General features: G+C 42.0%; 1 protein-coding gene across 3 annotated transcripts; it reads left to right on the top strand.

Annotated features, from left to right (window-relative positions):
- Positions 1–187: 187 nt before the first annotated feature.
- On the top strand, positions 188–27,606 carry PPEF1 (protein phosphatase with EF-hand domain 1). Of its 3 annotated transcripts, none has more exons than XM_048939535.1 (18): positions 188–589; positions 688–801; positions 5,674–5,863; positions 8,579–8,706; positions 9,229–9,280; positions 11,962–12,125; positions 13,649–13,763; positions 15,732–15,778; positions 18,067–18,233; positions 18,918–18,954; positions 19,415–19,564; positions 21,577–21,708; positions 23,087–23,272; positions 23,886–24,028; positions 24,873–24,979; positions 25,934–26,097; positions 26,932–27,016; positions 27,415–27,606. In XM_048939535.1, exons 3-18 carry the CDS (start codon positions 5,791–5,793, stop codon positions 27,603–27,605), a joined length of 1,941 nt encoding a protein of 646 aa, XP_048795492.1. In that variant the 5' UTR covers positions 188–589; positions 688–801; positions 5,674–5,790; the 3' UTR covers position 27,606. The 3 variants fall into 3 exon arrangements, with proteins under 3 accessions (XP_048795492.1, XP_048795481.1, XP_048795488.1); XM_048939524.1 differs by having other exon boundaries at positions 25,931–26,097; XM_048939531.1 differs by having other exon boundaries at positions 188–613; positions 25,931–26,097.
- Positions 27,607–27,792: the final 186 nt, after the last annotated feature.

The following is a 27,792-nucleotide window of genomic DNA, read 5'->3' as shown; positions in this document are numbered from 1 at the left end:
GAATGTGTGCGCAGATAGCGTCTGTATACCAGTGTATGCATACAGTGCCTCTTGGCAAATGAATCTGGCAGTATTTCTTTCCTTAGGGGCTTTCATTACCATACCAGTCACACCAGGGAACCAAATACCTGGGCGGTCTGTATGTGTGTTTATCCCTCGTGTGCTAGGTAGGTCTGCTAAATTGCAAATCACTGCCTCATCCCAGCAGAAAGGCCTTTCCTCTGGAGAGAGACCATGTGACTTCAGATGTGCAGATGATACCTTCAGCCCATCCCTTTCTCTGCCTGCGATACAGGAGGCACGGTGACTAGACAGATCTCCAATAGCATGCCAGCAGCACAGCTGGAGGGCTGCAGCCAAGAGCTTCCGCATCATGATGAATATGGCATTTACCCTTGACTGCGTCTGAGGAGTGAGGCTCAAGAAATTTCCTCTCGGGAGGCTGTATCAGTAGGTGGAGAGTAAGTGCTTTGTGAGCTCCAGAGCCCCAGGGAGGATTGGAGTGCTGGTTCTGCAGAGCTGCGCCCCTCATTATGCAGTTCTGGTTCCAGAAAGGGACTGCTTCTGCTTCGGGAGGAAGCTTCTGAAGGTAACTCTTGTGGAAAAAAAGCAGGTAATTTCTTCAAGTCAGATATGTATCTTTTTTTTCTTAGCTCACTTTTAAAGAGCAACTTGCCTGTATCCTAGGTCTTCAAAGTGAATGAGAGAAGGGCAGTGCTTTTGCCCTGAGAAAAATCAGTGTGCTTCAAGCTGTCAAGTTTGACCTGGACTGGATCAGTTATCCAGAGCTTCTGAATACGGGTAAGATCAAATAACTTTGAGACTTCTGTATTTCTTGTACTTTTTGCTTTAAGAAAAAGACTTTATGTGATGATAGTCTTTGTTCTGATGATGTTTAACTCTCATTAAAACCAATATAAATTTCATCTGAAGCATGAATTTAATTTGTAAGTTGGCTCAAATTTCAATACATTTGTTCTCGAGTTTTACGTTTTGGTCAGTATTCCCCTTCAAGTAAGGAGAAGGAATATCATGGGATGTCATTAAGATTCTGCTCATTATCTGCAGGACAATTTATAATTTATAAATCTGAAATTTATGATTTCAGATTTCCCTTTTTCTCTGTGATAAGAAACTGCAACTGTTGCTGATTTTTACACTCCTGCTGGGTCCTCTTACTAGAACTAATTTGGCCACAGGATTTTGAGCTTTCTGCTGGCTTCCTAATGGCTTCTCCTTTTGAAGCTCTTAGAGTTTCTGAAAAGTGATATGATGGCATCTTCATAATCCAGGGTGATCTGCACCTAGCTGTGTGCTTGTATTTTCCACCTTCCTTTATTACCACACTCTCCCCACAACCTTTCTGTGCAAAAACTGAGGCTGTTTGCTTTGTTTATTTTTTACACAAGAAGTGCAAATACTTTGTGTAAATGTATGCTTTATTGACTGCAGATGGAATGAACTAACTTTCACACATCATTTTCCTACAGATTCTTTTTGGATTTACATGCAGTTCTTGAACTGAGTGTTTGAACAATTGCCATGTTCACACCTTTTCGGATCTTCTGTTTCCTTACTTTTGCAGTACGTTTTTGGGCTCAGGAATATTAGTCTACCTTAATAAGCTGGAATGTCTTCATCCTATTCTCTTTCACTTTGGCTTTGCTGGTTTCCCATTATTACTACATCCATTCCATATTGATTCTTGGCCCAAGCATTGATGTCTATCAGCAGCCATTGCCAGAAGTGACTCCAGCAGTTCTGTACAGGCCTTAGCCTTGCATCTCTGAGCAGGCTGAAGACTTTTGTCTGCTGTGTATTTGAAACAAATTTATTAAAACAGAAAGGCTTTCTCATTTCTTTCTTTCACTTAATAGAAATATCGGTTTGTCCTGTGGATGTAAAATAACACAGATTTAAGCATGCACTGCTTTGTCTATATTTGATCTTCTTCTGTCATTTGGCAGACCAAATTCAAGTGTTGATTTACAGAATTATTACTCTGGCAGTCCACAGCCAAGTTCTCTTTCACTGCATTGGTAGCTTCATCCCACTTTTTGCAGAGTGAGTCTTTTAGCTAATGAAATCTCTAAGTCGTCTCTAGATCCTTATCCTTGACAACCCCAGCTCTGGCAATAAGACAGTTTTGAAGAGCTGTCCCTCTACAGGTACCAACCTGGAAGTTATGATTTAATGCACAAGGTTCTCTTTTCTAGGGTATCTTGCTCCTTCCTCCTTCATTTCCTCAGCGTTACATAGAAGAGAATCCATCATAAACCAATGTTTCATGATTCTCAGTACTCTGAAGTCCCTGTTTCCAAAGGAAAGCAATTCTGAATGAAGCTTGTGAGTTGAAGAAAGTTGAAATGTTAGTAGCGAGAAGACATCAAAGTAAAGTCTCTGGTGTGGGAAGTACCCATCCACCCGTCTCATCTTTATGGAGAAAACTGTCCCTGTCTCGCTACATCTCCAACCACACATATATTCTAACATTTTATGGGTGTAGACAGTAACTGTATGTTAGTAAGTATGGTTGAAAAAGGGAGGGAGGGGAGACAGGAGGCACATTGTTGGAGAAAGATACTGAAACAACTTATAGAGGAAGTAGCATACCTATGGAAATTTCATCCAAACCAAAACAAAAGGGGCACTTTTTCAATCTTTGTTTATTAAAGATAAGAAACAAGTGAAGCTGAGAAGTTAAAGCTTAGCAGCTGTCATTTGTATGGCTTCCATATCCACAAGCTTGGCCTAGCTTACAGTTGTCTACAATAGCATGGCTTATCTAAATTTTAAAGATGAGCGAGGCTTGAAAGAATGGCTTGCTGCCCAAAGGACCTGCAGCCTAATGTCATTAAAGTTCAGCTATAAATCTTCACAAGATTTTCATTATTTTTGAGGCAGCTTTGTCTTTCTGTGACTGATAAACTGAAGGTTTAATTATTTGGGGCAGCACCTATTACATTCGGATCAAATGCTGCTGGTTCATCATCTCTGTAAATCAGGCTCTTGACAGTGCTGGTTATGAAACCCAAACTTCTGAATGCTGCAGTTCAGCTTTCAGAGCAGGGTGTGCCACTTCTGCTTTGGTTAGTGCATCTCTGTTGGCATGGTTGGAGCAATGTTTTCTTTTGCTTCACTGGATGGGCTATGTATTCGGTGCCTGTCTATCACAAAATTGCCTTTCTGCTGAACTGAGGGAAATGTAACAATTTCTTAGACTTGTATCTGAGCTATTGTCTGACTTTTAGTGAATGTGACAGACTCTCTCTCTTATCTCTTAAAGGTAAATCAGTGGTACAATAAACAGAATGCTAGCACAGCACTATGTCCCAAATTCTTATCTAGGAATATATATCTAGGAAACCTTTTTCCGTATCTTGAGAAAAGGCCAACTTTGCATTTCATCTGTGAACACTTGGGGATCTTTTGTAATGGCAAATGATGGTTTACCAGGAACTTTGCATTGCATTGCATTGCAAATGCAGCATTCACAGAAAGCACTTCGATGTTTCAGATTCTTGTTTTTCAGCCTTCTTAGCTGTGGAAGGCCCATGTGGTCGTTGCTTGGTATTCTTCTATGAGTTCGGCAGGGAGCAGAGCTGGCTTGAAGTGATGCACCTTAAGAAAGTGTGCGGCTCAATTAGGAGCGAAGAAGAGCACTTGCTTGTAGGAGATGCTGGCTGTTTTCACAGTGGGTTGTTCCCTTGGTCATGGTCTTTTGGTTGGTCCAAAACAGCAGAAAATGAATTCACTATGCCTGGATGGAAGTTGTGCTTGCTCAAGTCTCCAATTGATGTGGTTGTACTGGAGCCTGGAGATGTGGGTTGTGAGAAACTACTGGGAAACAAGGTAGTAATTTGAATGTTTGCTGTGCCCACTGTAGAATAGAGGCATTGGGGATTGATGATGGTGATTCCCCTGGATTAGTTCACTGATGGCCAGCTAAGGCATTTTTAAGGGGCTTATTGATATTGTGTAAGATTTCCTCCAAGCTTTGAGTATGTGTTTAAGGCTTCATTTACTGCTGTTAGCATAAAATTCTATTCTAGCCTCTCTCTTTATTTCTTTGCTCAAAGTGGTGCTATAAATTAAAGAACTTAGAGGTAGGGGAAGGGTGCAGTCATCCTCCAGGTGCCCCTGGCTTGGGGCAGCCCACTGATTGCCATGGAGTGTGTGGAGCCCTGAGAATCACTGATAGTTCTATTTGAGGCTCTCGTTGCCTAGTTGCTGGAGACATGTTGCCCTGCCCATCAATGTAGGTGGTCATGCTGGAAGAAGGCTTAGACTGTGAGCTCAAAGTGTTTTGTACTTGGTCTTAGTCTTCAGATCTGCAGCTGGTTGGTTTGAGATGAGCTAGTGAAGACTCATGACTTTCTTAAATGGGGCACGTGAGGAGACAGTATTCAGAATGATAACAATTGTCTGTTAAGCTTTTAGCAGTCTCAGTGCTGTATTTGATGCTATTAAAACCATTGATTGGCCCAAACTTACTGTAACAGGCCTTTTTTTGGATTTCAGTTTCACTTCAGAGGGAAGAAAAGCATAATCCATCATGAGGAAGAAAGCCCCTCAAGTCCTTCTTTACTGAAATAAATACTGACTTGGATGATGATAGACCTAGCTCAAGTGTGGGATACCCATGTGTTGTGGGATGCTGAAAATAGGGTATAAATGTAATATGATTGATTAATAAATACTTACAAGCTGGAAACAGTCTCACAACAATAAAGGCATTCTGACTATTGAAGCAGAAAACAGAGCAGTTACGCATTTGTATTTTCCTGTCTCTTATCCTCCTTTTGCTAATTAAGAAAAAGCAAAAGCAGTTAAGCATTCATTTTATGCTAAGGGATTTCTTCTTTGTTTTAAAACCCAGATAAAAGAAGAATGAGTATCAATGAAACAAAAAGAACAAATGCAGTAATTGGGATGTATTAGAAATACTAGAGGGAAACATACCCCAGGAGACGGAGGAGAGTGATCACTGTGATCACATAAGAAATCCTCAGCTAAAACAAAATTCAGTCTCTCTCAGAGCATTCATGATGTTTTGTTACCTAGAAATTAACCTATTTTGTATTTCAGGGGGATGTTAGTCTTTTGAACTTGTTGATTTGGAAGTATACGGCATTAATGTTTGATCCCATCTAGTGAGGGGATGAGTAAGTGCCAGGATATAAACCCAGAAAGCCACACTACAAAATGCCCTGTACATCTTTTTTTGTATGAAACCAATTTTTTTTTGTTAGAATGTTTCTGTAAAAATGCAACGGAAAACTTGGTGCTTTATTTCAGTGAAATCTGTTTAGGAAACAATTTGCCATGGCACCATTATATATATGGTCCCTGTGCAGTTGGTGGTGTTTTTTATTGTGTTGTGTATCAGTTGGTGGTGGGGATTTCCATTCATCCAGCATCTGTAAGGGTCTGTAAACAAAGCGTTTATCAGCATTGGAACAGGGAGGTGTAAGGTGGTAAATGGGATGGTAGGGCACCTTTTCAGTCAAGAAGGGTGTTAAGAGGGCTGGTTATTTTGGGGGGGGAGTACAAAATAGGTGTGGTTTATTTGGTAGTGTTTTTGCAGGATGTGCTTCACAGTCATTATGGGTGGCTATAGGTACTTTATATTCTGTATTGCCAAGTGTGTGTATTTTCCTCTCTTCCTCTTAGTGGTGGTGTGAGGATCACAGGAGCCTTCCTTGTGGCTGGAGGAAGAGCACAGCAGACGTGTTTAACACCAACAGCTGAGAGAGACATGCTTCCTTCCAGCAGTGATTAAAACCAGAAATGGAGTGCACCGTTAGCACCATGGGGTGCAACTCTTCTGCAGATTACAGTAAACACAAATATAATGAAACAGGTGAGCACTGCCATCATCTCCACGTCCAAAGTTGTTCTCTCCATAGCACTGCAAGAGGATTGCAGGATATTATTTCCCACCAGTCCTGTTGTCAAATGCTTGTTGAGATAAAATTACTTCACAGTTATTGTCTCTAATTAAAGGAGTGCATAACTTTCAGATGCCAGTTGAGGTCAGGGCAACTGCAGAGCACCTCTAGCATCTTACACATGAGGTTGGAAAAAATTCATACAGAAGTTATATTTCAGATGTGCTCATGTGTGCTCTCACTGGCGAAGTATATAGGATAAAGGATTGAGGAGGCCTTTTGTGGCCTTCCACAACATGAGGTTCCTAAGAAGACTGCCCCAGTTTCCCTGCTGCTGGGTGATCCTGGTATTGAAATGGATGCAACTAAACAGAGCTACTATAACTCTTTTATTCTACAACTATGACTTTCCAAATTGATCTTCTGCCATACAAGGTGTGTGGCCTGAAATTCTCCCTGCAAGCCTTTGAGACTGTTGATGGAAAATCCTCACAGCACTTGCACAAAGAGTCAATTAAAAACTTGATGTATTGGGCCCCTGCTTTTCAACATAGCACATCCCAGTTTTGAGCACATGAGGGTTTTGCACAGAATCATGGAATCATAGAATGGCTTAGGTTGGAAGGGACCCCAATGATTATCAAGTTCCAACCTTCCTGCCACATGCAGGGCCACCAACCTAGCATTTAATACTAGACCAGGCTGCCCAGGGCCCCATCCAACCTGGCCTTGAACACCTCCAGGGACGGGGCATCCACAACCTCTCTGGGCAGCCTGTCCAGCACCTCACCACTCTCTCTGTAAAGAACTTCCCCCTGACATCCAACCTAAATCTACCTTCCTTCAACTTAAAACCATTTCCCCTTGTCCTGCTGTTATCCACCCTTTCAAAGAGTTGATTCCCCTCCTGTTTGTAGGCTCCCTTTAGGTACTGAAAGGCTGCCATGAGGTCACCCCGCTGCCTTCTTTTCTCCAGGCTGAACAAGCCCAGCTCCCTCAGCCTGTCTTTGTAGGGGAGGTGCTCCAGCACCTGATCATCTTTGTGGTTCTCCTCTGGACCCTGTCCAACAGCTCTCTGTCTTTCTTGTACTTGCCCTCTCCAGTTGCTGGATGGCAGTCTTTCTGCTCTTCAGCAATAGTAAAGTTTTGCAGGACTGTCATTATATCTGCAGTCTGAATCCCTCTAATGCATTAATATTGTGATTTTAACAGGTACTTGCTGGTGGAGTCACCTTCCACAAATGATATTTTATTTTACAGATACATTGTAGCCTAGTGTGAAAATTATGTTCTGGTTTAATCCTGACAATAACAACATAGTAATAAGTACAATTAAAAATAATAATAATAATATATATAAAAGAGAGGAAATATTTAGGTATATTTGCAACATTAAGCATAGTTATCAACATATACCTGCCTGATACCTGTGGGGTTGTGCCACGTTAAGTGCACGGGGCCAGACACTGAGCAGCCCAGATGAGCATTACTGGGATTGTAATGGCTCTGATGCTAGAAATTAGTTTCTGTGCTGGTGGCTCTGCTCTGCCCCATAGGAACTCTTCTAACCAGAAAAGCTGGTGACAGGCTTGCTGTCAGGTCTGGTGAGGGGAACCGATTTAGACCCTAGAGGTTATGTATGGTAGGGAGTGTGCTCCCACTCGTGCAAGAGCTGTACCTTTTTCATTTAGGAGGGGTGAGATTTCTGCAGTCTTTACTGATTTTGGCATTGTCTGGAATTGAGAACTTTAGCACTTTAATTGTACTACATAGTACTAATTTTACCATATTAGTGGTAAAACGAGGAAACAGCATGCTATTATGGCATCTAAAAGTGCTTTTATATATGAAAAAGCTTCCGTAATGTTATGCATATTATGAGAATTGTGCTTCTGCAGAGGTCTTTATTTTCTTAATCTGACAGTTATATGAGTAAGAAATCGTTCTCATGCAGAAGGTGCCACTCATCCTAGTCTCATAATCCTAAAAAAAAGTGAGGTTTGTGATCAGCTGAAATAATTGATGACTGCAAACCAGTGTTTCTCCAGTGCAGAGCTTTTCTTTGCAGGAAAAAGCATAAGCATCTGTGCAAACTGTTGGCTGTCATTTGTTGCTTTGGTTTGGTTTTAGCATCAGCTGTTCATTTTGGCAGCTGCAGCCAAAGACCAGCACAGTTAGGATGTCAGTATTGTTCTCACTTTTCTCTTTTTTTCTCTTCCACAAAGTTGCAGTGATGATTGTATCAAACCCTGGAGTTCTGGAGAGCATTTTGTGTATTGCTTTGGGGTTTTTTTCCTGATTTTTTTTTTTTTTCTCCTGATTATCTGTTTTTTCCTGCTCAGAAACAGGCAGTGGTTCTTGGAGTGTCAGGAGTTCACATCACTGTATTCCTTTGGGCCTTGTTGCTTCAGTAACATTGCCCTGAAGCTACTTTGACTCGTTCTCCCAAGATCAAAAGCATACAGACTTTTTTGTGTGTTAGGCTGAGCTACTCAGGGCTGGGTAGCCAGGGAAACTCCCTGAAGTGAGGTGTTAGCTGAGGGCTGGAGGCAGAGGTTTGACACTTCTGGCTCTGTCTACTCATTTACTGGCATCCTGTTGAATGTATGGGAAAAGAGAGAAGGACAAGAGATAAGGAACAAGTCAAGAAAGAATTATGTGTGATCCGTTGCTTTCTCTTTTCACAGCCATAAAAGCTACTGTGTTAATCCAGAGGTGGTACCGCTGTAAAAAAGCCCAGCTAGAGATCCGCCGCCGCTATTCTCTCACTATCTTTGAGTCAATCGAATATGCTGATGAGCAAGAGCAAACACAGGTGGGTAATCTTCAGTTCTTCCTGTACAGGCAGTTATGTTAAGCCCCTTACATTAAGTCATTGCATGGGTGATCTTAAAAGAATGAGCAAGGCAAGCTATCTGCAATAGAGAAATAGAGTTTTCAGTATCTCAGCACATCAGCCCGGGCTTTCTTGAGAGTCAGTACCAGGAATTAGGAACTTACTGGGCTTTGTGTTAAGTCTAGCATCAGTATAAAGTGAGTTAGGTGAATTATATCTGTTTCTTTCTCTTGACTATAAAGGAAGCTTAGACAAATAGCCTGAATGATGAGGCAAGATGAATGACACCCAAATGTCAGCAGCATGATGTAGCTTTGGAATTTTGTATGTGATCATATGCTGTCAACCTGCTCATTTAGAGGTAATGCTCTGGGAACATACAGTAGTGTCCGAGCTCCCTCTAAATGGGAAATTGATGGTACCTGACTAAGGAAAAAGAATGTTAATGCTTGCTGAATCCCCTAAACTGATCAGTACTTGTTTGTTTTTTTCCTTATCCAGCTGTCCAACTTTTTCACATTCATGCTGGAGCACTGTGTTCATCGTGGTAAAGGTAAGAAGAAAAATCAAAGTAACACAGAGATTGTTTGAAAACCTTATATGGGAAAAGGTAATGTGAGATAATGTCAGTGTGATATTTAGAACTTGTGGCATATGCTGGGACTGAGGTTTGCTTTTCCAAATATTACAGTAAGAATTTGGTCCTGTTAAGTGTTGACTCCATCCTATTGAATTACAAGACAATATGCTTTCTCCTTCATCTGGTTCAGCCACCAAAATGGTGTGTGGTTCAGTGTTCTAATGACAGCTTACATTTGTCCAACTGCTGGCTGTGTGCATCTCTTACTTCAGGCTCTTACTTGCCCACTCCTCTGAGTGACCTTTGCAGTTCCTGTGCCAGACCCAGAAATTTGAGCAAAACTTGTGCCTGAAAGATTACTTAATGAACTGCTTCTGTTTCTGCTGTATCACAGTCTTAGTATAAGAGCCCCTGTGAGTGTGAACCTGGCAAGCAGAGAGGCTTCAAATTAGCTTTGCTATTCCCAAGTATTTTCTAAAGCCCACCACGCTTTAATCTCTTTCTTTTTTTTTCTTAATCTGTGTTTGGTCACTTAAATTAAAGTGATGGCATGTTGTTCAAGAGCCTTCTCCAAGAATTTAGTATATAATATTCTTACCTGAGTACAGGTTGCCTGTTCCTCACAGTATGCAATGATGAGAAAGCTACCTGAGGATTTTGTGATACCTGTCATCTCTGTTCATCTTGCCACTTTTCTCTTTTTAATCATCTTGTTCCAAATGCCTTTCATTCAGAGGAGGAAAGCAGTCACCATCTCATTAACACAGTGGTGCTTTTGATGTGGTTGTTTATGTTATATTCTGAAACTTTTATCATCCTCTCATCCTCTTTAAGATGTCAGTGCAATTAGAGTTGTGTTTGGGATATTGCATAGCTATGTGTGTATTGTCCTTGCTCTGCTTGTGATTTAAAGCCATTTTCCAAGGTTTTACAGGACCAGTGTCCAGTGTCTGAGCACTCCTCAGGAGCCAGAGGTCCTTCCTGGGCTTTTGTGTTTGTGTAACAAGGAGCATGGTCACTGTCCTGCACTGAGCCTGGAGCCCTATGGCGGCTGCTAGCAGCCAGGGCTGGGCTCGCTGTCCTCAGGCAAGGCCTCCAGCATCAGAGCATAGCAAAAGGTGTTCCTGTGCTCCCTCTGGTTGGTAAAGAGATGCAGAGGGTGCTTCATCTGGTCTTAGGATAGGTGTCTGAACGCAGTGTGCCTAAGGCTGTTGTCCTTGTCATTCAGTATGGACTGAAAGAGCCAGGACAGCTCTGGCTGGAAGATAACTAAATGAGTGCTGAGTCCTTCAGAATGAGCCCTGCATGGGTCTTATGGCAAGGTGGGTTGCTCACAGGCCAGAGCACACTAATTGCCAGGCTGCAGCAGGACATCCATTACAGGAAGAAGTACTCCTTGCTCCCAAATGAGACATCCTATGCAGGAAGAACCCTTAAAATCTAGCTGAAAGACTGGCTGAGGAAATGTAAGAATGCTCCCAGGTTTGTGATCACGACTGATTTTTTGATTTCTCATCCTGAAAATGGGGTATACTTTGCAGAGTAATGCCCTCTGGGGAAGGAGATTGGCTTTCCCAGCCTGGGCACCTGCCAACAGGGAGCAGAGGCAGTGAAGAAGGCAGGTCTGTTCTCAAAGGGGATGGGAAGGGTCTCCTGCTGTGGGCAGGAGGGATGGAGCAGAATGGGCAGGTGTCTGCATGACTGGGGACATGGGGAGGGCTGCTGGCTCTGGAGGAGAAAGCTGAAGGGAACCTTTGGCCAGAACTGGCGAGTGGAAATTAGGATGGTCTGAGAAATGGCAAAAAGTGTTTCCAACAAGAGTCTCATGCAAGCAGCTCTGCAACAGCAGCCTCCAGAACACTGTCCTTTAGGGCTCAGGCTCTCTCTGTTAGAATAAGAGATGACAAAGACTGTCTGCAAGGAGACAGTCCTTGCACTGCGCTGAAATCAGTTTTCACTATTACGTATCCAGGGTACGCTAAGAAAATATTGGATTGAAGCAGTGAGCAATGCTCCTGCTTTCTCCATGTTCAGGAAAATCAGGAGAAGCTGTTTTTGTTTACTTTATGTCTTCCAGCGGTTTTATGGCAGCTGTTGTTGTCTCTCTGTTGTATCAGAAAGGAATGCTTTGCAGTCTGCTGTGAAGGAACACTGCTTAGCTGCTGGCTTTTAAAATATTCAGTGTGCTGCTGGTAGTTAGCCTATTTTTATGTAGAAGATAAAAGCAACTCTTTAAAACCCATATTAACAGCATAATCTGGAACTATAAACAGATGGTCACCGGATGGTCAGTGAAGGCTTCTGAATCTCCTTGCTCTGTGGGAGGATAAAGTCTATGGTAGGTTGTATTCTCATTGCCTAACAGAACAGACTGCTCCACAACTCCAGTACAAAGTATTTTGCATCCTGACCACAGCTGCTGCCTGTTAGGACAGTTTTTGCCAGTTTTGTCTATGTTTATTTCTGTTTTTGTTTAGCGCTGTGGATCAGTGTGGGGAGACCTGGAGCTGCTCTGCTGTACAAGGCAGGAGCTGGCTCCTCCAGCACTGCAATGAAGAGAGCATCTACTACATTCTCCAGTTCCCCTCATGTTGCTAAGCCTTATAGGACTGCTAGAGTGTCTACGTTCCCATTTCTCTTCCCTCTCATTGCAGTTGCTCACACTTCCACCAGCTCCCATGTTTCTCCTGGTGCAGACTCATATGTAATTGAGTATGAAAAGATTGATGTTCCAGACTCCTATCGTGGACCAAGACTCTCATTTCCCCTCAATATTGCACATGCTAAGGCTCTTCTTAATGCGCTCAAGAATCGACAGGTACACTGCAACTGCTTTTTGTTTGTTTGCTTTTCTTGTCCCACATCTCTATCCACTTGGAGCTCCCCCGTCACTTGAATGCAATTAAGGACTGAGCTGGTGCCCAGGGAGATATTTCCACCTTCCTTTCCATCCCATTGCTCTTTCCTGCAAACCCTCATTGATCACACAGGTACACGGTGAGCTGCTGTAGGAATCTAATCTGGCCAGGAGGTAACCTTGACAAAACCCAAAGAACTTCTCAGTCCCTGGGTTTGAATCACTGTGTAGCTGCAGCGCTGCCAGTGCTGGGAGGGGCAGGGGTTGGTGAGCATCTCTTCCTGAACAAAGATTATAGTGAATGTGCAGTGGGAACCCTCAGCAGCTGCCAGTCAGGGTGTCAGTAAGGATGCTGACAGGACTGTGAAAGGTGCTGAGGTCCTTTTATTTTTCCCTTCAATGTTTTAAAGACAAATTGAGTTGCAGGGATTAATAATCTGATTCTAATGTACAGGACCCTGGAGAGAGTGAATATAAAGTATGGCTAATGTGCTAGCATAGATTTCATAAGCTCTGCCCGCCACTGCTTTACATGACACAGTTTTGTTTGAACTCGTGGTCATTTGTGCTCAACAGTGTGCTATTTAACAGTCACTCTTTGCTTTCAATTTACTGAATAATATTTTATTTTTCCCCTAATTTTCAGCGAAGGCTGATCTTACAAGTAGCACAATGTAAAGCACATGAGAAATGTGCCCACTCAAGGCTTCACTTTGCTGTGGCTGGCATTTAATAAGGAAATGATTACACATAATTGCCCTCTTTTGTTTATTTCAAGAAAATTCATCTTGACAAGTCAGTCTGTAGGCCATCCATCAGTGTTTGAATTAAATATTGTAAAAACCACAGACTGACCAAGCTTTGGCAGAGACCAGAAGAGCACAGGAGCCAGAAGCTACATGCCCTCTGAAAAGAGTAATCTTTGGAGCTTGAGTGTTTCATTCATATAATGTCTTCACAGTGAGCTGGAAGATAACTCTAAACAAGTCAACCTTCACTGGATTTTCCTTCTCTTTATTATTTGTGTAATTTGCTGAAATATCATTTATGGTCTTTGGATGGGGTTTTTGTAGGTTTATTTTTGTAATTAATTTGTCTGTTTTTCATTTTGTTTAGAATTAGATCCCTTTTTTTTTGTTAAGCTATGTTCAGGGGATGAACTTATGCCATACTTCTGAGTGCTCCATTGCCCATTCTCTTACTGTTTTTGTACATGAGAAGAGTAGAAACGGGATGTAGAAATAAAATGGGAAAATATGAACAGCAAGTTTACCAAGGGCCCCTTTTCCATTTATTGGGAAGTGAATGCAGAGCTACTCCTGATTCCCAGCACTAAACCAAGCAGCCTATATCCATGTTTAGAGAGGTCTGTAGTATCAGTGATGTGATACACCTTCCTTCACAATATGTGTGTAGTGCTAATAAAGCAGATTTCGAGCTTCTCCTAAAATAACTTCCTCTTCTCCCTCTGGTTTTCCTCATAGCTGCTTCATCCCCGCTATGTACTGCAGCTGTTACATGAGACCAGGAGACTTCTCAAGGAGAAGCCAAACATCACCCATGTTTCAGTTTCCTACTTCAAGGAGATAACCATCTGTGGTAAGAATAGAACTGGGAATATAGCTGCTTTGGGCCAAAGGTTGATATTCTAACTAGTTGAAGAGTGAGATGGGAATTTCTCCTTTTTTTTTCTTCTTTAACAAATGCATACATGGAAACAAAAAACAAACAAAAAAGCACCATTTAAAAAAAGGCTCTGCATCACACCAGGTATATTTAGGGAAGTCCCTGCCCTCCTCTTTTCTCTTGTTAAAAGTTTCTGAATGAGTCAGTATCAATTCAGCTAACACTGCCGTGCAGCTTAAATATTCCTGCATATTTCTAAAATGCCACTCTGAGTACTGTGATTCTCACCACTGAGAAAAAGACTTTATTGTGAGAGTTTACTCAGCAATGATTTTAATGAAAGTGTAGTAGAAAAAGCAGATAAGGCCCTTTGTTAATAGTATGACCATCAAAAACAAATTGAAATGTATAATAAACCTTGTTACTAAAGGGACCCAAAAGGATACAGTGGTCGTCATATAACCAAAAAAATTAGTCTCACAGAATGATGTGACGTGTCACAAGGTGAAAAATTAAGAGCTCATTGCCATCTGTTTTATTATGTTTTCATAGATTATGAATGAATGGATGTGGTATCCAAGTGTGCCACAGGTAGCAGTAGCTGCAGAACAGAATAGGAGTGGTGACATCCGTTCTGACAGCTGTGTCTGTGCTGCATTGTAGGGGAGACAACTATGACACATGTAAAACAGCAATTGATGGTACTAAGATGTGGTCGTGCACCAACTTTGCTTACCAGGAAAGGGCTCGTTTAAATAATATTTTCTTCTAAACAATAATTTGTTAACCAAACCAACCAAAATCTCTCTCTGAATGCAGGAAACAGACTCACATTCGCTTGCTATGCAGGGTGTGGCTTACTAGTCAGTAATAAAGCACCCCTCTGTTGTTTGTGTATCCCATTTGTGCTGTGCAAGTAGCATCTGAAGTGTTCCCCTTCCTGCCATTGGAGCTAACAGCTTTTGCAACCAGATAACTCCTCTGCAGAATATGGAAGACCCATTTTTGAAGCTAATTGGTCCAAAATTATCATTTTCCTCAAAGCAAGGTGCCTCCCCCAATTTCCTTCTAATTTCAAACAAATAATGCCAATTAAATATGCTTCTGAAGTGTTTGTGGCCACAGCTTTTAAAATCTGTCGTCACCCAAAGGAATCCATAGAGTACCTTCAGCAGGCTTGCCATCAACAAAAATTTGCATGGAAGACATAAAAAATGTCTCCTTCAATCATTTCTTAACCACCAGTGGAGGAAGCTCACTACCATGCCATGGCTTGGGGGTGGTGAGTCACAAGTGCTGGGAGGGTGGCTCTGAGGGGAGTGATGTGGCAGGGATCTGCCATGCTGTGGTGAGGCGCCCCTGCCTGTTCTGAAATAAGCCTCAGGATGAGACAGCTTTGCCCTTCCATAGTACTGAGGCATGTAGGCTTTGACAGTCCCTCCAGCAGATCCTACCTCCAGTAACCAAAACCTGGGCCTGAACCAGACTGTTGCTCAACTGTGCTTTGTTTAGTAGACAACATAAAAAAAATAAAATAAAATAAAAAGAAGTAAAAAAGTAAATTCGAACCTGTTAGTATTTAGAAGTCTGTTTCTGAAGTATTAATCTGTGTTACAGGCTGATAATGTGTTGGCCCATCTTCCATTTCCCTGAGTGACCTCTTACCTAGGTTGCAGATCTGATCTTTGGATCTAGCTTGGAGAGCTTGTCTGCCCTTTTAAATATTTAATTGCTAGACTTTATTAAGCCACTTCTTCATGTACCTTAAAATTAAGCTGATACAATGCTAATGTAGGGCAAGTTATTAAGGAAAATCCAAATTAATAATGAAAACACAAGGAAAACCTTCTTAGGACTAACTTACATAATTCTAGTCCTATAAAATTCCAGTTTTTCCCTCTTCCATGATTAAATATATGTATATGTTTTTATTTCCTGTAGGAGACTTACATGGAAATCTGGATGATCTCTTACTGGTATTCCACAAGGTAAGCAGGCAGTCTGTGGCGTAGCATTTTGGTTTACAGAATATGTATTAGCATCTAATAGTTGTTATCACTTAAAACTGTCCGTGTGTGCCACACACATGCATACAAACCATGGAACAACTTGGATGGTGTCTTTGTCATAGCTTTTCGTTCTCTTTATCCTCCTGCTCACTGCAGGAGAGGAGATCCAGGAAATATGCTTGCTTCCAACTGTAGAGCTAGAGTATGAACCTAGGGAGGTTCCTTTCCATGTCTCAAATGTTTGGCTCAAGTTTTCTATTCCTTGCTGACTAAGGTCTGAACTCTGGAGCTAACAGTTCCTGAACTGACACTACACTATGGATAATTCTGGTCCTCAAGACAGAAATGCAGAGGCTTTTTTGTACCCTTCCATTGATAAGGTGTTTTTCATTATTATTTGTTTACAGAAAACAAAAGGATGCTATCTGTTTAAAAACATTTGTGATCTTGAGAATAACTACATAGTCTGCACAAAATGGAAATACCTTGGGTAGCTTGTCCATATCCTTGAACTGCCACTCACTTTTCAAATTAAAAAGCATAGATTTGTTTTACTGATGTGAAAAAAAGTTAAGCCCCAGGCTTTCTTTTCCACAATTGTGTATTCAACTGAAGATGCAGTTTTCCTGTATTTAGTTTCCCCTTTATCTTTAGTTTGAATCACCATCTTTCATTCGGCAGATCTGAGTTTTCTGAAGGAAAAGGTTTGTGTCTGATCCTTGCATTGGGTGGAGACAGACACAAACTAAACCAGATATTTAAATGATGTAATTTCCCTCTGCTTCCAAGGTCTTCACACTTAATATCTGATACTGGCTGACTGGCTGGAAGCTTGGTGGTTTTGTCCAGCGACATACCTGGAGCCTGCTGAAACATAATCAGGCTTCTTCAGGCCTCTGCTTTTCTTATTAACCAATTACATGTTGCCAGTCCTTGGCCTGTAGTCTTTTAGCTGTTATTTTAATTAGGCAACCTTCCCTTTTGGAACTGCATATTGAAACAGAACCAGAGTATGATTCACATCAGTTTCATAAACCAGACCTGGGAAGTAAAGCAGAGCTATCCTGGAGGTAACTGCTCTGTTATCTCTAAATTTGTTCAAGCACTTGGATTTTAAGGCCTGTATTGCTAAGCTAGATTGGTAAATGGCTGCTAATGATAGAAATAGCCTGAAGATGTAGGGAATGTGAGCAAAAAACAGAAATTAGTTAATCACTAATCCAGCAGGTACAGTAATGATACCCAGCAGCAAGTTGCTAATCTTAGAGAGCCTTGTTCACCTTTTTGACATGTCAGAGGCTGCACCGCAAGCAGTGCTGGGGCAGCAGCCATATTTGTGAAGTAGGATGCTTTGCAATGCTGTCTGACCTTGTAAGAGTGGCCTCTGCTGTCACAACATTTTGTAGATGTTCTGTCGGTCATTCTTGTCCATGCCAGTTGTGAAAACAGAGGTTTCCTTTACCTGGCAAGTCAAAAATGAAGAATATTTCCAGTACTCATGACTGGAAATGATGAAGCTACGTGTAGTCACTGCTATGCCTTTTGTAGGCTGGTGGCACCTATTGACATGTGGATAACTAGTCTTACAACACGTACCGTCGATTGACAGTAGTAGCTTTTGGTAAGTTGCTATTCACAATAAAACATTGCTCTGAATCTCCAGAAAAAAAATCAGGTAATAAGTATGTGTATGTGCAGTCTCCCCAGGAAGGGGAGTTTTCAGGATTAAAGCAACTGGAAAAAAAAGTTTCTTCAGTGTCCTGTATTAAGGTCTGGGCTCTAGTATTTCTTAGGAGTTCTGGAAGCAGAGACTGCAAACAATGTAAATATCTGAAATCTAATTTCTTATTGGATAAGGAAACATAAGGACCTTCAGATTTGTATCAGAAGGTAATTTTTCATGTCATACACTCAAAATGAATAAGTCCCTTCTATTTGCAAGAGCATAACTTCCTGGCAACAGTTGCATTAACAGAAAAGAATATTTTATTACAATAGTAATGTTCTTACTCGTCCCTTTCAATTTAATTTAATAGGTATAGGAAAGGATTAGAGGCAGCATCATAAGAACAATTAGAGAGGTCATCTGTTCCCTAATAGCTCTGTATTATGCAAGATGTATTTTTTAATTCATTTGTTTATTACAGGGTTTCTAGCAAGGTGATCTCATTTGAAATGATATTTCCTTTACTACAGTAAAGGACTATAGTAAAGTACTACAGCAGCACTGCAGTCTCTGAAAATCTTGTTTTTGTTTCCTTCTGCAGAATGGTCTGCCTTCAGAAAACAACCCTTATGTCTTTAATGGTGATTTTGTTGACAGAGGAAAAAACTCTATGGAAATACTTATAATCCTATTTGTGTTTCTTCTTATCTACCCAAATGATTTTCACTTGAACAGAGGAAACCATGAAGACTACATCTTAAACATGAAGTAGGTTTAAAGGGATGAGAGGGAAGCATATCTAGTCCTTCACTGTGCCAACATCTGATCTCTAAACCAGTAGTGTTTTACTGGGTATTCTGGTGGAGCTTTGTATCTTCAGGATGCTTAAGCAAAGAACATCCTCGTTATGTTTAGACACTTGAATAGGCATTTCTAATCATAGTCCATCGAATTCGTTGTGTCACTGAGACTTTCAGAGCACCCTGGGGGAGGGGATGGATGGAAGGACTGTATTTTAGTTAAATGATGAAAATTAGGGTGTTGTGGAAACGCCCCCTGCAGCAAGGGTGCTTTGGTGTTAAAAGAATGAGGTATTAGACTCCTTGTCCCTTGTGGAGAAAAAGAGATGTGATAGATGGCGCTGTCTGTAGAGGTTTTGTGGGAAACATCCAGCATCAGTTGGGTTCCTTGAAACTTCTCCTGGTATCTCAAAGGTAAGCTGTTAAGCTATTTATTTTAAGTGGGAAATAAGGCTGCTTAAAAATTATTGGTCTGGACTTTGTTCTCGATCCCAAGAATTGGTTTAACTTCATTCTTGAGACAAAATAGAAGAAAGCTCCTTTATACTAAAGTGAGACAGAAAGCAGAAAAAGAGGGATGGGAAGTTCTTGGCAATCACCATAGTGCAAAAAAAAAGTGCACACCCAGTTCATGATGCTGTCCTGTTTTCAGATATGGCTTCACTAAAGAAGTTTTGAAGAAGTATAAGGTAAGACTCTTCCCATTTTCCCTGTATTTTCTTTTAGTATTGCAGATGTAAAATGAAACCTGTCTGAAGAAGGAGACTTTCAACCAGTTTAGGCATAGTACGGAATGACTTTAATGATGTAGTTACAATTATTTTGGATTTTCAGTGGAATAACTGACAAAATAACTTTTAACTGTTAACCCTTTGTGCTCAGCGATCCACGGGATGAAATAAATAACATTGGTGAGGCCACTCAGAAGCACAAGAAGAGGTAAAAGTGAAAGGAAAATGAAATGCTGCAGGGACAGCTGAGTGGCTCTTGGCATGAATTTCAGATCCTATTGGCTGGTGTTGCAGTGCAGTGTCTCCCCTTGGGTGGAACTGTTCATACAGGTGTTTGCAGGCATCTCAACAAAATGTAGAGCTAAAAAGTAACAGAATGTTCCCCCAGTAGCATCTAATCTAAGAGTACATTTTGCAGGTCCATGGCATGACAATTCTGTATCATCTGCGGGATGTTTTCAGCTGGCTTCCCCTTGCCACTGTAGTTAATAACAAAGTGCTTATTGTACATGGAGGAATTTCAGACACTACAGATTTGGATTCCCTGAATTTACTTGAGAGAAATAAGGTAAGTGAGCATTTTCATGTGATGGTACTTTTATTTTCTTTAAATACCATAGCAGTAAGAACGCTAAAATCAAGTTGATTGCAGGAAGAAAGAAATGGCTACTTTCTAAAGCGAGTAAGGAACAAAGAGTCTTGTTTTTCTTCAGAATCAGTATTTAGAAAGGGACATTTCAGTAGGTGTTGGGAGCTAATTGGCTGCTGTAAAACGATATGGGTCTTCTGACTTTAAAATAGTTGAACACACGTCAGATACCTCCATCCTGCAGTGATGACACACGAGCCAGAAAGTATGCAAAGTTCTTAATTCACAGGCATTTCTAAACACTTCAGAAACCAATGTAGCTGCATCTTTTTAGCACCGCCTGTTGTCCCAGGGCTGTGTGGTTGCCATCTGCTCTGTGTAGGAAGCTCTGCACCCTGCAGTGCTCCCATGGCTGCACATGTGGGAGAGCCCTTCCAGCAAGAGCAGGCCTCAAAAGCTGGCCTTGAGGAAGCAGAAACGACTGCTGTTCCTAAATTTAGAAGATGGAGTCATGTGGTTTTTATTCCGAAATGATGAGCAAATACAGCTTTTCAAATCGTGGGAAAATGGTGTAGGTTTTGATCTGGAAGATTTATACAACTAAATGAAGGTGAATGCTTGTAAGCTGGGTGCTTAGGTTCCTTATGATTAATGTAAACCCAGAAGATGAGTTGAAGATCTGGGCTTTACCATTGATCAGATACAGGTCTCCAGTGCAGGTCTCTATGGAAGATCTTCCAAAGCCACAGGGGATTTCCATTGCCTCTGGAGAAAGTTGTCCTCACAGATCTCTTCCATGGATCTCCCTTAGGCCTGGTTCACAGGCATGCAGAGCATCCCAGATGGCACAAGATATAGGTATTTCAGCAATTCATAGATCCATGGAATGTCCCAAGTTGAAAGAGACCCGTAAGGATTATCGTGTCCAACCCTTGGCTCCACACAGTTGCCCTGTGTTCCTAGTGCCTGTGGAATCTCACCCTCACAATTTCTAGCACAGAAATAACAATTTTACTGGTCATTCAAGTGTAGCTCAGTTTGTTTCATAAAGGTGTGAAGAAAGGCAATGAAACTGAGCCTAGCACACTGAATTTGGGTGCCTAGCTATAGATGCAAGTGTCTCAGCTTTGGGACAAGCTGTTGTCATACTTTCACCTAGGCTGGGCTGGTTGTATTGGATGCACTGCAGAATTAACAGGTTGACGGTGCTGCCAGGGGAGAGTATTGCTAATGAGACATGCACAGGCCACAGCTCAGGGCAGTATCACTCTGGACTGACCGATGTTTTTTAATTGGTACAAGTGGCAGCTGAGAGGTCTTCAAATCCCGGTCAGTGCACCAGGAAATAATTTTTTGCATCAGTTGTTGTTTGTTGTTAAATCGTTGGATGTTTTTGGTGGTATTCTAAAAGGAGATAGCATGAGGAAATATCAAAAGAGAACAGATATTCCCTGGAGAAACCTGCATGAAAAGGCCTTGTCGGAACCACAGCACGCAGCTCCAAAAAAGCAGATGCCCATACGTCTCAATTAAACATATTTAACAGTGAAAGGACTGATGTACTACTTCATGAATTTTATAGCTATATTCCTGGTACTCCACTGATTCCAGCTGAATTAACCTAGCAGCATGCTACTGTATCAGAGCAGCGGTAGGTGCATTTCCATCCTCAATATTGTATGTGCATTATCAGTTTCCAGCAAAGCTGGGCACTTTGGGATCTGCCCTGAGCCCAAGTGCTGTCCTTGCTGTGCAGTGAGATCTTGTGACTGAGTGTGGCTTGCAATGAGTGATGTTCCATGATAGGGATGTGCCAAGGAGGTTGGTGCCTGGCAGATGCAAAGCACGATATCTGCTGGTGCCAAACACCTGCAGCTGCCACCAGACCTGAGAGTTCAGAGCATTATGAGGATTAAAGACTTGGTAGGGGAAAAGGGAATGGATCATCTTTATTTTCTGGTAATTTTTCCAATGTTCTGTATTTTTTTAAGCTGAAAACATTGATGAAGCTACCAAAGTTAGACAGAAAAAAACAAATGAAAATACAAGGCATCTCACTGAGCTATGCTGAGCTTTTCCGATGGAGTTCACATCCAGAACTCACCGAGGAGGAGCGGAAACAAGTAAGTGAAACCAAAGGCAGCCTGATGCCGAGACCCAGTTATGACAGTGGCAGGGGCTACGTTAAGAGGGCACCTCTGAGTCCGGGAGGTCTGTCTCTATATAGGAAACCCATTGCTCTGGGGAGTATAGTAGCCAGCTAGTTGTTATTTAGCTGCTTTTTGTACACCTGGTAATATACGCTTGTGATTTTATGCCTCGAAAATACAATTTACTCCGTGGTTTTGGTTCTCAGCTGTTAGGAGGAAGAAACTGTATGAGATGTGTTTGCATGCCCCCGTGTGGTAGGTCTCTTGGTACGTACACAGTTGTCAGTTAAAATAGGTCAGACTTGGCCACCAATTGTGATAGTATGCACCTTTCTTTGGCCATGGTTTTCGCAGCTGGATGCCAATAGTTTCCAAAAAGCCCCATTCCAGAGACCTGCAGGCTGATTACTCAGAGCAGGAAAATTTTGTCCTCTGGCAGTTAGTTTCCTCTTGAATATCAGAGGCAATATGCTGCTTGTCATGCTGTAATTTAATAAATCGTGACAATTCGGAAATCTTAATTTGCATATTAATTTAGAAGCTCAAAATTGAGTTGTGTATATTTATTTTTCTGAACTTCAGACAGCTGCTGTACAGAGCAGAGCATTTTGCCTCTAGAGAAGCAAATCTCTGAAAATGTGATTTCCCAAGATATGCACCTGACCTCAAAACTAACATAATGGGCAGGAACAACCCTCTTAATCTGACACTCTCCAGCAAATGGGAAATAGAATGCATCTCCATAAACCCTTTCCAGGGAGATATGAACAGAAACATTTTGCCCAGTGTTTGCTACAGGCTGGAATTAATACATTTGAACCTTGAGAATTCATCCTCATGTCTCTGACTCTGTTAAAATGCCAACATGTAAAATGTTGTTGTGGAACACAAGCTAAACAAAGACACCACAGCTGCTGTGAGGGCAGCTCTTACCGTGTTTAGAACAGGTATGCCCAAGCTTAGTTTAGATAAAACCACTGACATGGGTGACCTCTGTGCTGGGAAATAAGAATTGCCTCTCACATGTGTAGGTGGCTTTTGCTCTCCTTGCCCATGCACTGTACCTGATGCATCTACCTGTCTGGAAACTTCATTCGTGACAGGAGATATACATCTCTGAGAAGATATTGCATCTGAAAAGGTTAACGCATACTCTAAATATGTTTTGTAATTTAGAAGAACAAAAGTTTCAGCCCAAAGGAATGCACAGCTGAAAGAAAAGAAGAAAAGCTTGTCCTTTCAGGTGTTTTCTCTCAGTAGCCTGGGGTTTTTGGTACGGCCACTAGTTCAGGCATCTGTAGCCTGTCAGCCCTCACCTACTATCAGTCCTTCTTGAGTTTGCTCTTCCTAGGTCCTGGACATTCTCTGGAGCGATCCAAAAAAACAACACGGCTGTACTCTGAACCAGCGTCGAGGAGGAGGTTGTTGCTTTGGCCCTGACACTACTGACCAGCTGCTTAAAAAGTATAATCTGAAGATGCTAATCAGGTCTCATGAATTTAAGCCGGACGGCTACGACCTCACTCATGATGGGAAGGTAAGTGGCTGCCGTGGAAAGCACGTGATTTGCACAGGCACATCCACAGTAGACTTGTCAGCAGAGTTAATTAAGAATATGAGTGACTTCTTCAAAATGGGTTTGGGGGAATTGTGCACTAAATTAATAGATGTTAGAACAGATTATGGAATTCTGACAAACACAGAAGTCTTCTGGAACTTTAGGGAGTGGGGACTGGCTCATTACTCATCAACATCAACAAAATCCATGGGGATAATTATGTGTATATATACAGCACAGAGATGCTCCTAGGCTCTAGAAGCTTTTTAACTTAATTTCTCTTCTGGCCTTGCTTGCTAACATGCTCTATTGAGAGGCCATGAAAAAATCCTGAAAACGAACTGTGTCTCAGATGTATCCACTACAGCATGCTATCATGCTGCCCTCTGAGCTGTGGCAGGCCAAAAGCACTGGTGTGGAGTTCTGACTGGAAAAGTACAAGCAGTTTGGTGAATGGCATCAGTATTGATTTCTGGCTTTACACACCAACTCTTCATTTTGTAACCTGCAAGTTTTTCTAAGATCATTTTAAGCAATCAGTCTCAAGAAATATTATTCTAGCCGATCTAAATTCTCTTTTTGCTACGAGCAGGTTATCACTATATTTTCTGCTTCTAACTATTATGAAGAGGGGAGCAACCGGGGAGCATACATCCGAATGAATCCTGACCTGGTTCCCCACTTCATACAGTACCAAGTCTGCACGAGCACTGACAAGCGGAAAAACTGGGAGAGGTAAAGATGCACTGTGTGTATGGTGAGCATGACCACCACTGATCTGTAGCTTCATTGTAATTGGATAGAGTCACAGAATGTCCCGAGTTGAAAGGGACCACAAGGATGATGGAGTCCAACCCCTGGCTCCACACAGCACCACCTAAAACCAAACCCAATGTCTGAGAGCACTGTCCAGATGCTCCTTGAACTGCAGCACTGGGGCCGTGCCCACAGCCCTGTGCATCCCGTTCCCTGCCCACCGCCCTGTGGTGCAGCCCCTTTCCCTGACCCCCACCCTGATGCAGCCCTGTGCTATTCCTTCAGCACGTTCACAGTAATGTTCACATCACAGTTCACATCAACCTCACAATTTATCTTCTGTTTCTGTTTTCCTTTTTAAAAATCAAGGCTTAAAAATGCATTTTAAGTACCTCCAGGTTTTGTGAGAAATTTCCAAAGGCAATTAGAAGTGTTAAATGCTAAGAATGGACTATTGTCAGGGACCCTGAAGAGCCTGCACCTGTCTTTCAGGTCTGCTTTAAGGCTACAGCGTTAATCCGGAGAAATCCTGCTATGAGTGGAGTCCAAAAAGTTCATCATTGCAGCTTTGCTATGCCTAGCACTGTGGCCAGATTTACTGGAGCAAAGCAGCTTAGAATTACCTGCATAAACTTGATTATCTCTTAAGTTCAGATTATTCTTCTAGGGCTTTGTTTTATTTTTCATGCATGTTGTCTTTTAGGATCACCCTAACAATACTGCCTGTTGAAGAACAGAATTTGATAATGAATGTTGAAATGCGTAAGTTGCTGGAGGATTAATATCCTTTAATGATCTGCTTTTGATTTCTTTTTTGTTCCAGGGTGAAAACAATTGAACAGTCTGCTTTACAAACCTTACAAGAGAGGATTTTTGTTCACAAGCAAAAACTCATGGACACCTTTGCAAAGTATGACCGCAACAGCACAGGTAACACCATCTGTCTGTCCGCTCACCGCCACAGGGAAAACAGCTTCTGAATGTTCATGGTGGCAGAAGGGTCCTGCCTGCTTTTTTGTAAGGCTGGAGGAAGGCAGAGCCTAGTCGGTCGTGTGTTCTCTCTGACCAGTGCAGGATGTCTGTTAGTGGACACTTAGCCCTAGAGAACAACCTGGGGAGCTTTAAGTAGGAGGAACAATAGAACTGAAACATGTGAGCAAATAAAGAATCAGTGTTTGCCACCAGGCAAAGTTTGAGTTGGTGAAGTTTGAGTTGAGTATGGCTCCAGAAGCTCACTGAGGCATCTTCAGGTATCAGCCAGGGAACTGGGGCCTCTGAGAGAACTAGTCTTCTAAGCCTGGGAGTTATTTCAGTGAAGCTAAGCAGCTAGTCCACTAGAAGGGAATGCTCACCCATCAGCTGAAGACAGCTCAGTGATAAATTGATACATGAACCTTTTATATAGGAAGAGGTCATGGCTGACTTGTAACAAAAATACAACATCTAGCAAAAATACTTTTCCTCCTGACGGCTTCTCATCTGACTAGTTTGTCATCTGTGCCCCCAGGGTGGTGGTACTGTTTTCTGGCTGCTGAACAACTGAAGAAGATATTTCTGGCTTGTTGGCTTTTCAGTCACATATGTCTGTCTTTATTGCTGCAACTCGACTCACAGCTGAAGTACTCTTCATAGCATAATTTGTTTTTCTCTAAAGGCATTAAAGCATGCTGATAGTCATAATAGAATCACAAAATTGTTGCAGTGGGAAGGGACCTCTGGAACTGCCTCGTCTGACCTCACTGTTTTTATTACCTTGCTTAGGAAAAAAACATTTATGTTTTGTGAGTGTTGTAAAACAATGTCAGAAGGCATGCTGGGGTTGCTGGGTCTCATCTGTGCTGTGTCACGCACTGCTTGTAACCATGAGCTGACCCCTCCCAGCAGGCAGGATTTCTGTCAGTGACTGGGCAGCAGCGATGGAGTCAGTCTTACAACTCAAACTGCCCTGGAGGACACTGAAGTCTCGGTTAGTGAAGACAGATCCAGATGGAAATGTTGACTACATGTCATGTTTTTACTATATGGACACAGCTCGTCCTATGCATCAGGTAAGAAGGAAAACACATCCTTCCAAATCTTGGAGAAACAGCTTTCATTGCAGCTTGATGCACAAGGCAGTGGTTTGGCCACTCCAGTAGAGATCTGCATCTGAACTAGTTACCTAGCTTCCTTTTATAGTTACTGGAGAGAAATAAGCATTTCTAAAGGCACAAATCATCATTCCCTGCTAAGGTAGAGTCTTAAAATAGGCTGGATGAATCACATGCTAGAACTGCTTTGTACATCCCATTGACTCTCAAGGGCATTTTGATAAGGTAGCTGAGGAGCTATGCGACAAATCCTACCGTGAGCACTCTTTTGAGATGAGCTTTTTCAGATGTGCTCAGAGCTGCTTCTGGCACCTGTAAGATGAAGTCACAGTTGGAGGTGAGCTTTTAGGTGTCTCATGATAGATGAGGTCTCTTCTACAGAGTCCAGTTGCTACTGCATGAATGCACAGTGCTTTGGTACTTAGCTCTCAACACCATTTTTTCTATGCAGCAGGACCCATTCCTATATGCCTAATGAAAGTTTCATGAGTAAGTGATATACAGCATTTTCCCCAGATTATCATTTTTTCCACAAATAATTACTGAAAGCAGGAGGCTTGAAGGGCTCCTTCGCCAGCCCCCACCCCACCATATGTGACAGGTTTTAGCTGATTTGGGGCAAGACACAAAGCACCATTCCTTCGAACTTTTGCATAAGGAATGCAAAACCATTCACCACCATTTGGCAAGTTAAACTAGTAAAATAGACTAGGATAATAGTACATGTTCTGGCAGTTAAGCTAACCTAAACCCAACGTCTAAATGGTTTCCTGTACGTGATTTCAAAACCAGGTTCAGCCAACTTTGGTGGAAACGCTGTGCAAATACAGAAGAGATCTGCAGGTGATCTTCAACATCATGGATGAAGATCAGTCAGGTGAGGCTCAGTAACTCACAGTCGTGACCCTTGGAAACCTGTACTGGTTATTTTTCCCCACTGTGTTTCCTCCTTTTAAGGCTTCTATATAGAGAGGAACCAGAGGTGATGTCATTTTCCTGAATTAGTGAAGGCTAATTTAAGCAGTCATGCTGTACCCATATAAGGGATGGTGTCTAACTCAAGAAGTCTTCACACAGTTTCCAGTACTGTTGTCACTTTGATGGCTTTCTCCCTTCTGCACTCGAACTGTAGTTGAGTTGTGAAATAACAAAAAAAATCCCACAGAAGCCCTGCTAAGCAGGTGACTTCCTGGAAGTGGAGGAGTGTGCATGTGAGTGTGGATGGAGGAAGGGGAAAAGTACTGGAAAAAGCAAACTGTCTTCTGTTTCCTGTAGGTCTAATTTCGCCTGATGAGTTCCGCAAAACCTGGAAAATCTTCAGTTCTTACCTTGGTATTTATTCACATGATGAAGCCATTGACAAGTTAGCCCAGAGCATAGACTACAACAAAGATGGCTACATTGACTTCAATGAATTTTTAGAGGCCTTTCATGTGGTTCGCAAACTAGAGAACAAGGCAGCCTAGGGAAAGGGCAGAACTTCTTGGGGGGGTCACAAGAGCTCACCTTCCTGCTGTAGTCCCAACAGCCTAGAAAAACAATTTCCAGACTGACAAACAATAAATGGTAAGTGCTGCGGTCACTGTGTAAACCTGTGTTGAATCCCTTCGGGATGATGCATACCTTGTAGTGAGGAAAGCAGAAGGGATGACC

The sequence above is a fragment of the Lagopus muta genome, chromosome 1 (genome assembly GCF_023343835.1).
Source record: "Lagopus muta isolate bLagMut1 chromosome 1, bLagMut1 primary, whole genome shotgun sequence".
In the NCBI taxonomy this organism is placed as follows: Eukaryota; Metazoa; Chordata; class Aves; order Galliformes; family Phasianidae; genus Lagopus; species Lagopus muta.
Note: the sequence above shows the minus strand (reverse complement) of the source record. Positions and strands in the feature narration are given on the sequence as shown.

What these genes read in the sequence shown, in the direction of transcription:
- PPEF1 (XM_048939524.1), top strand. Translation starts at nt 5,791, where the DNA reads ATGGAGTGCACCGTTAGCACCATGGGGTGCAACTCTTCTGCAGATTAC. An exon ending in CCGAGGAGGAGCGGAAACAA is followed by an intron (nt 21,709 to 23,086) that starts GTAAGTGAAACC and finishes TGCTCTTCCTAG; the next exon opens with GTCCTGGACATTCTCTGGAG. An exon ending in AAGCGGAAAAACTGGGAGAG is followed by an intron (nt 24,029 to 24,872) that starts GTAAAGATGCAC and finishes TTTTTGTTCCAG; the next exon opens with GGTGAAAACAATTGAACAGT.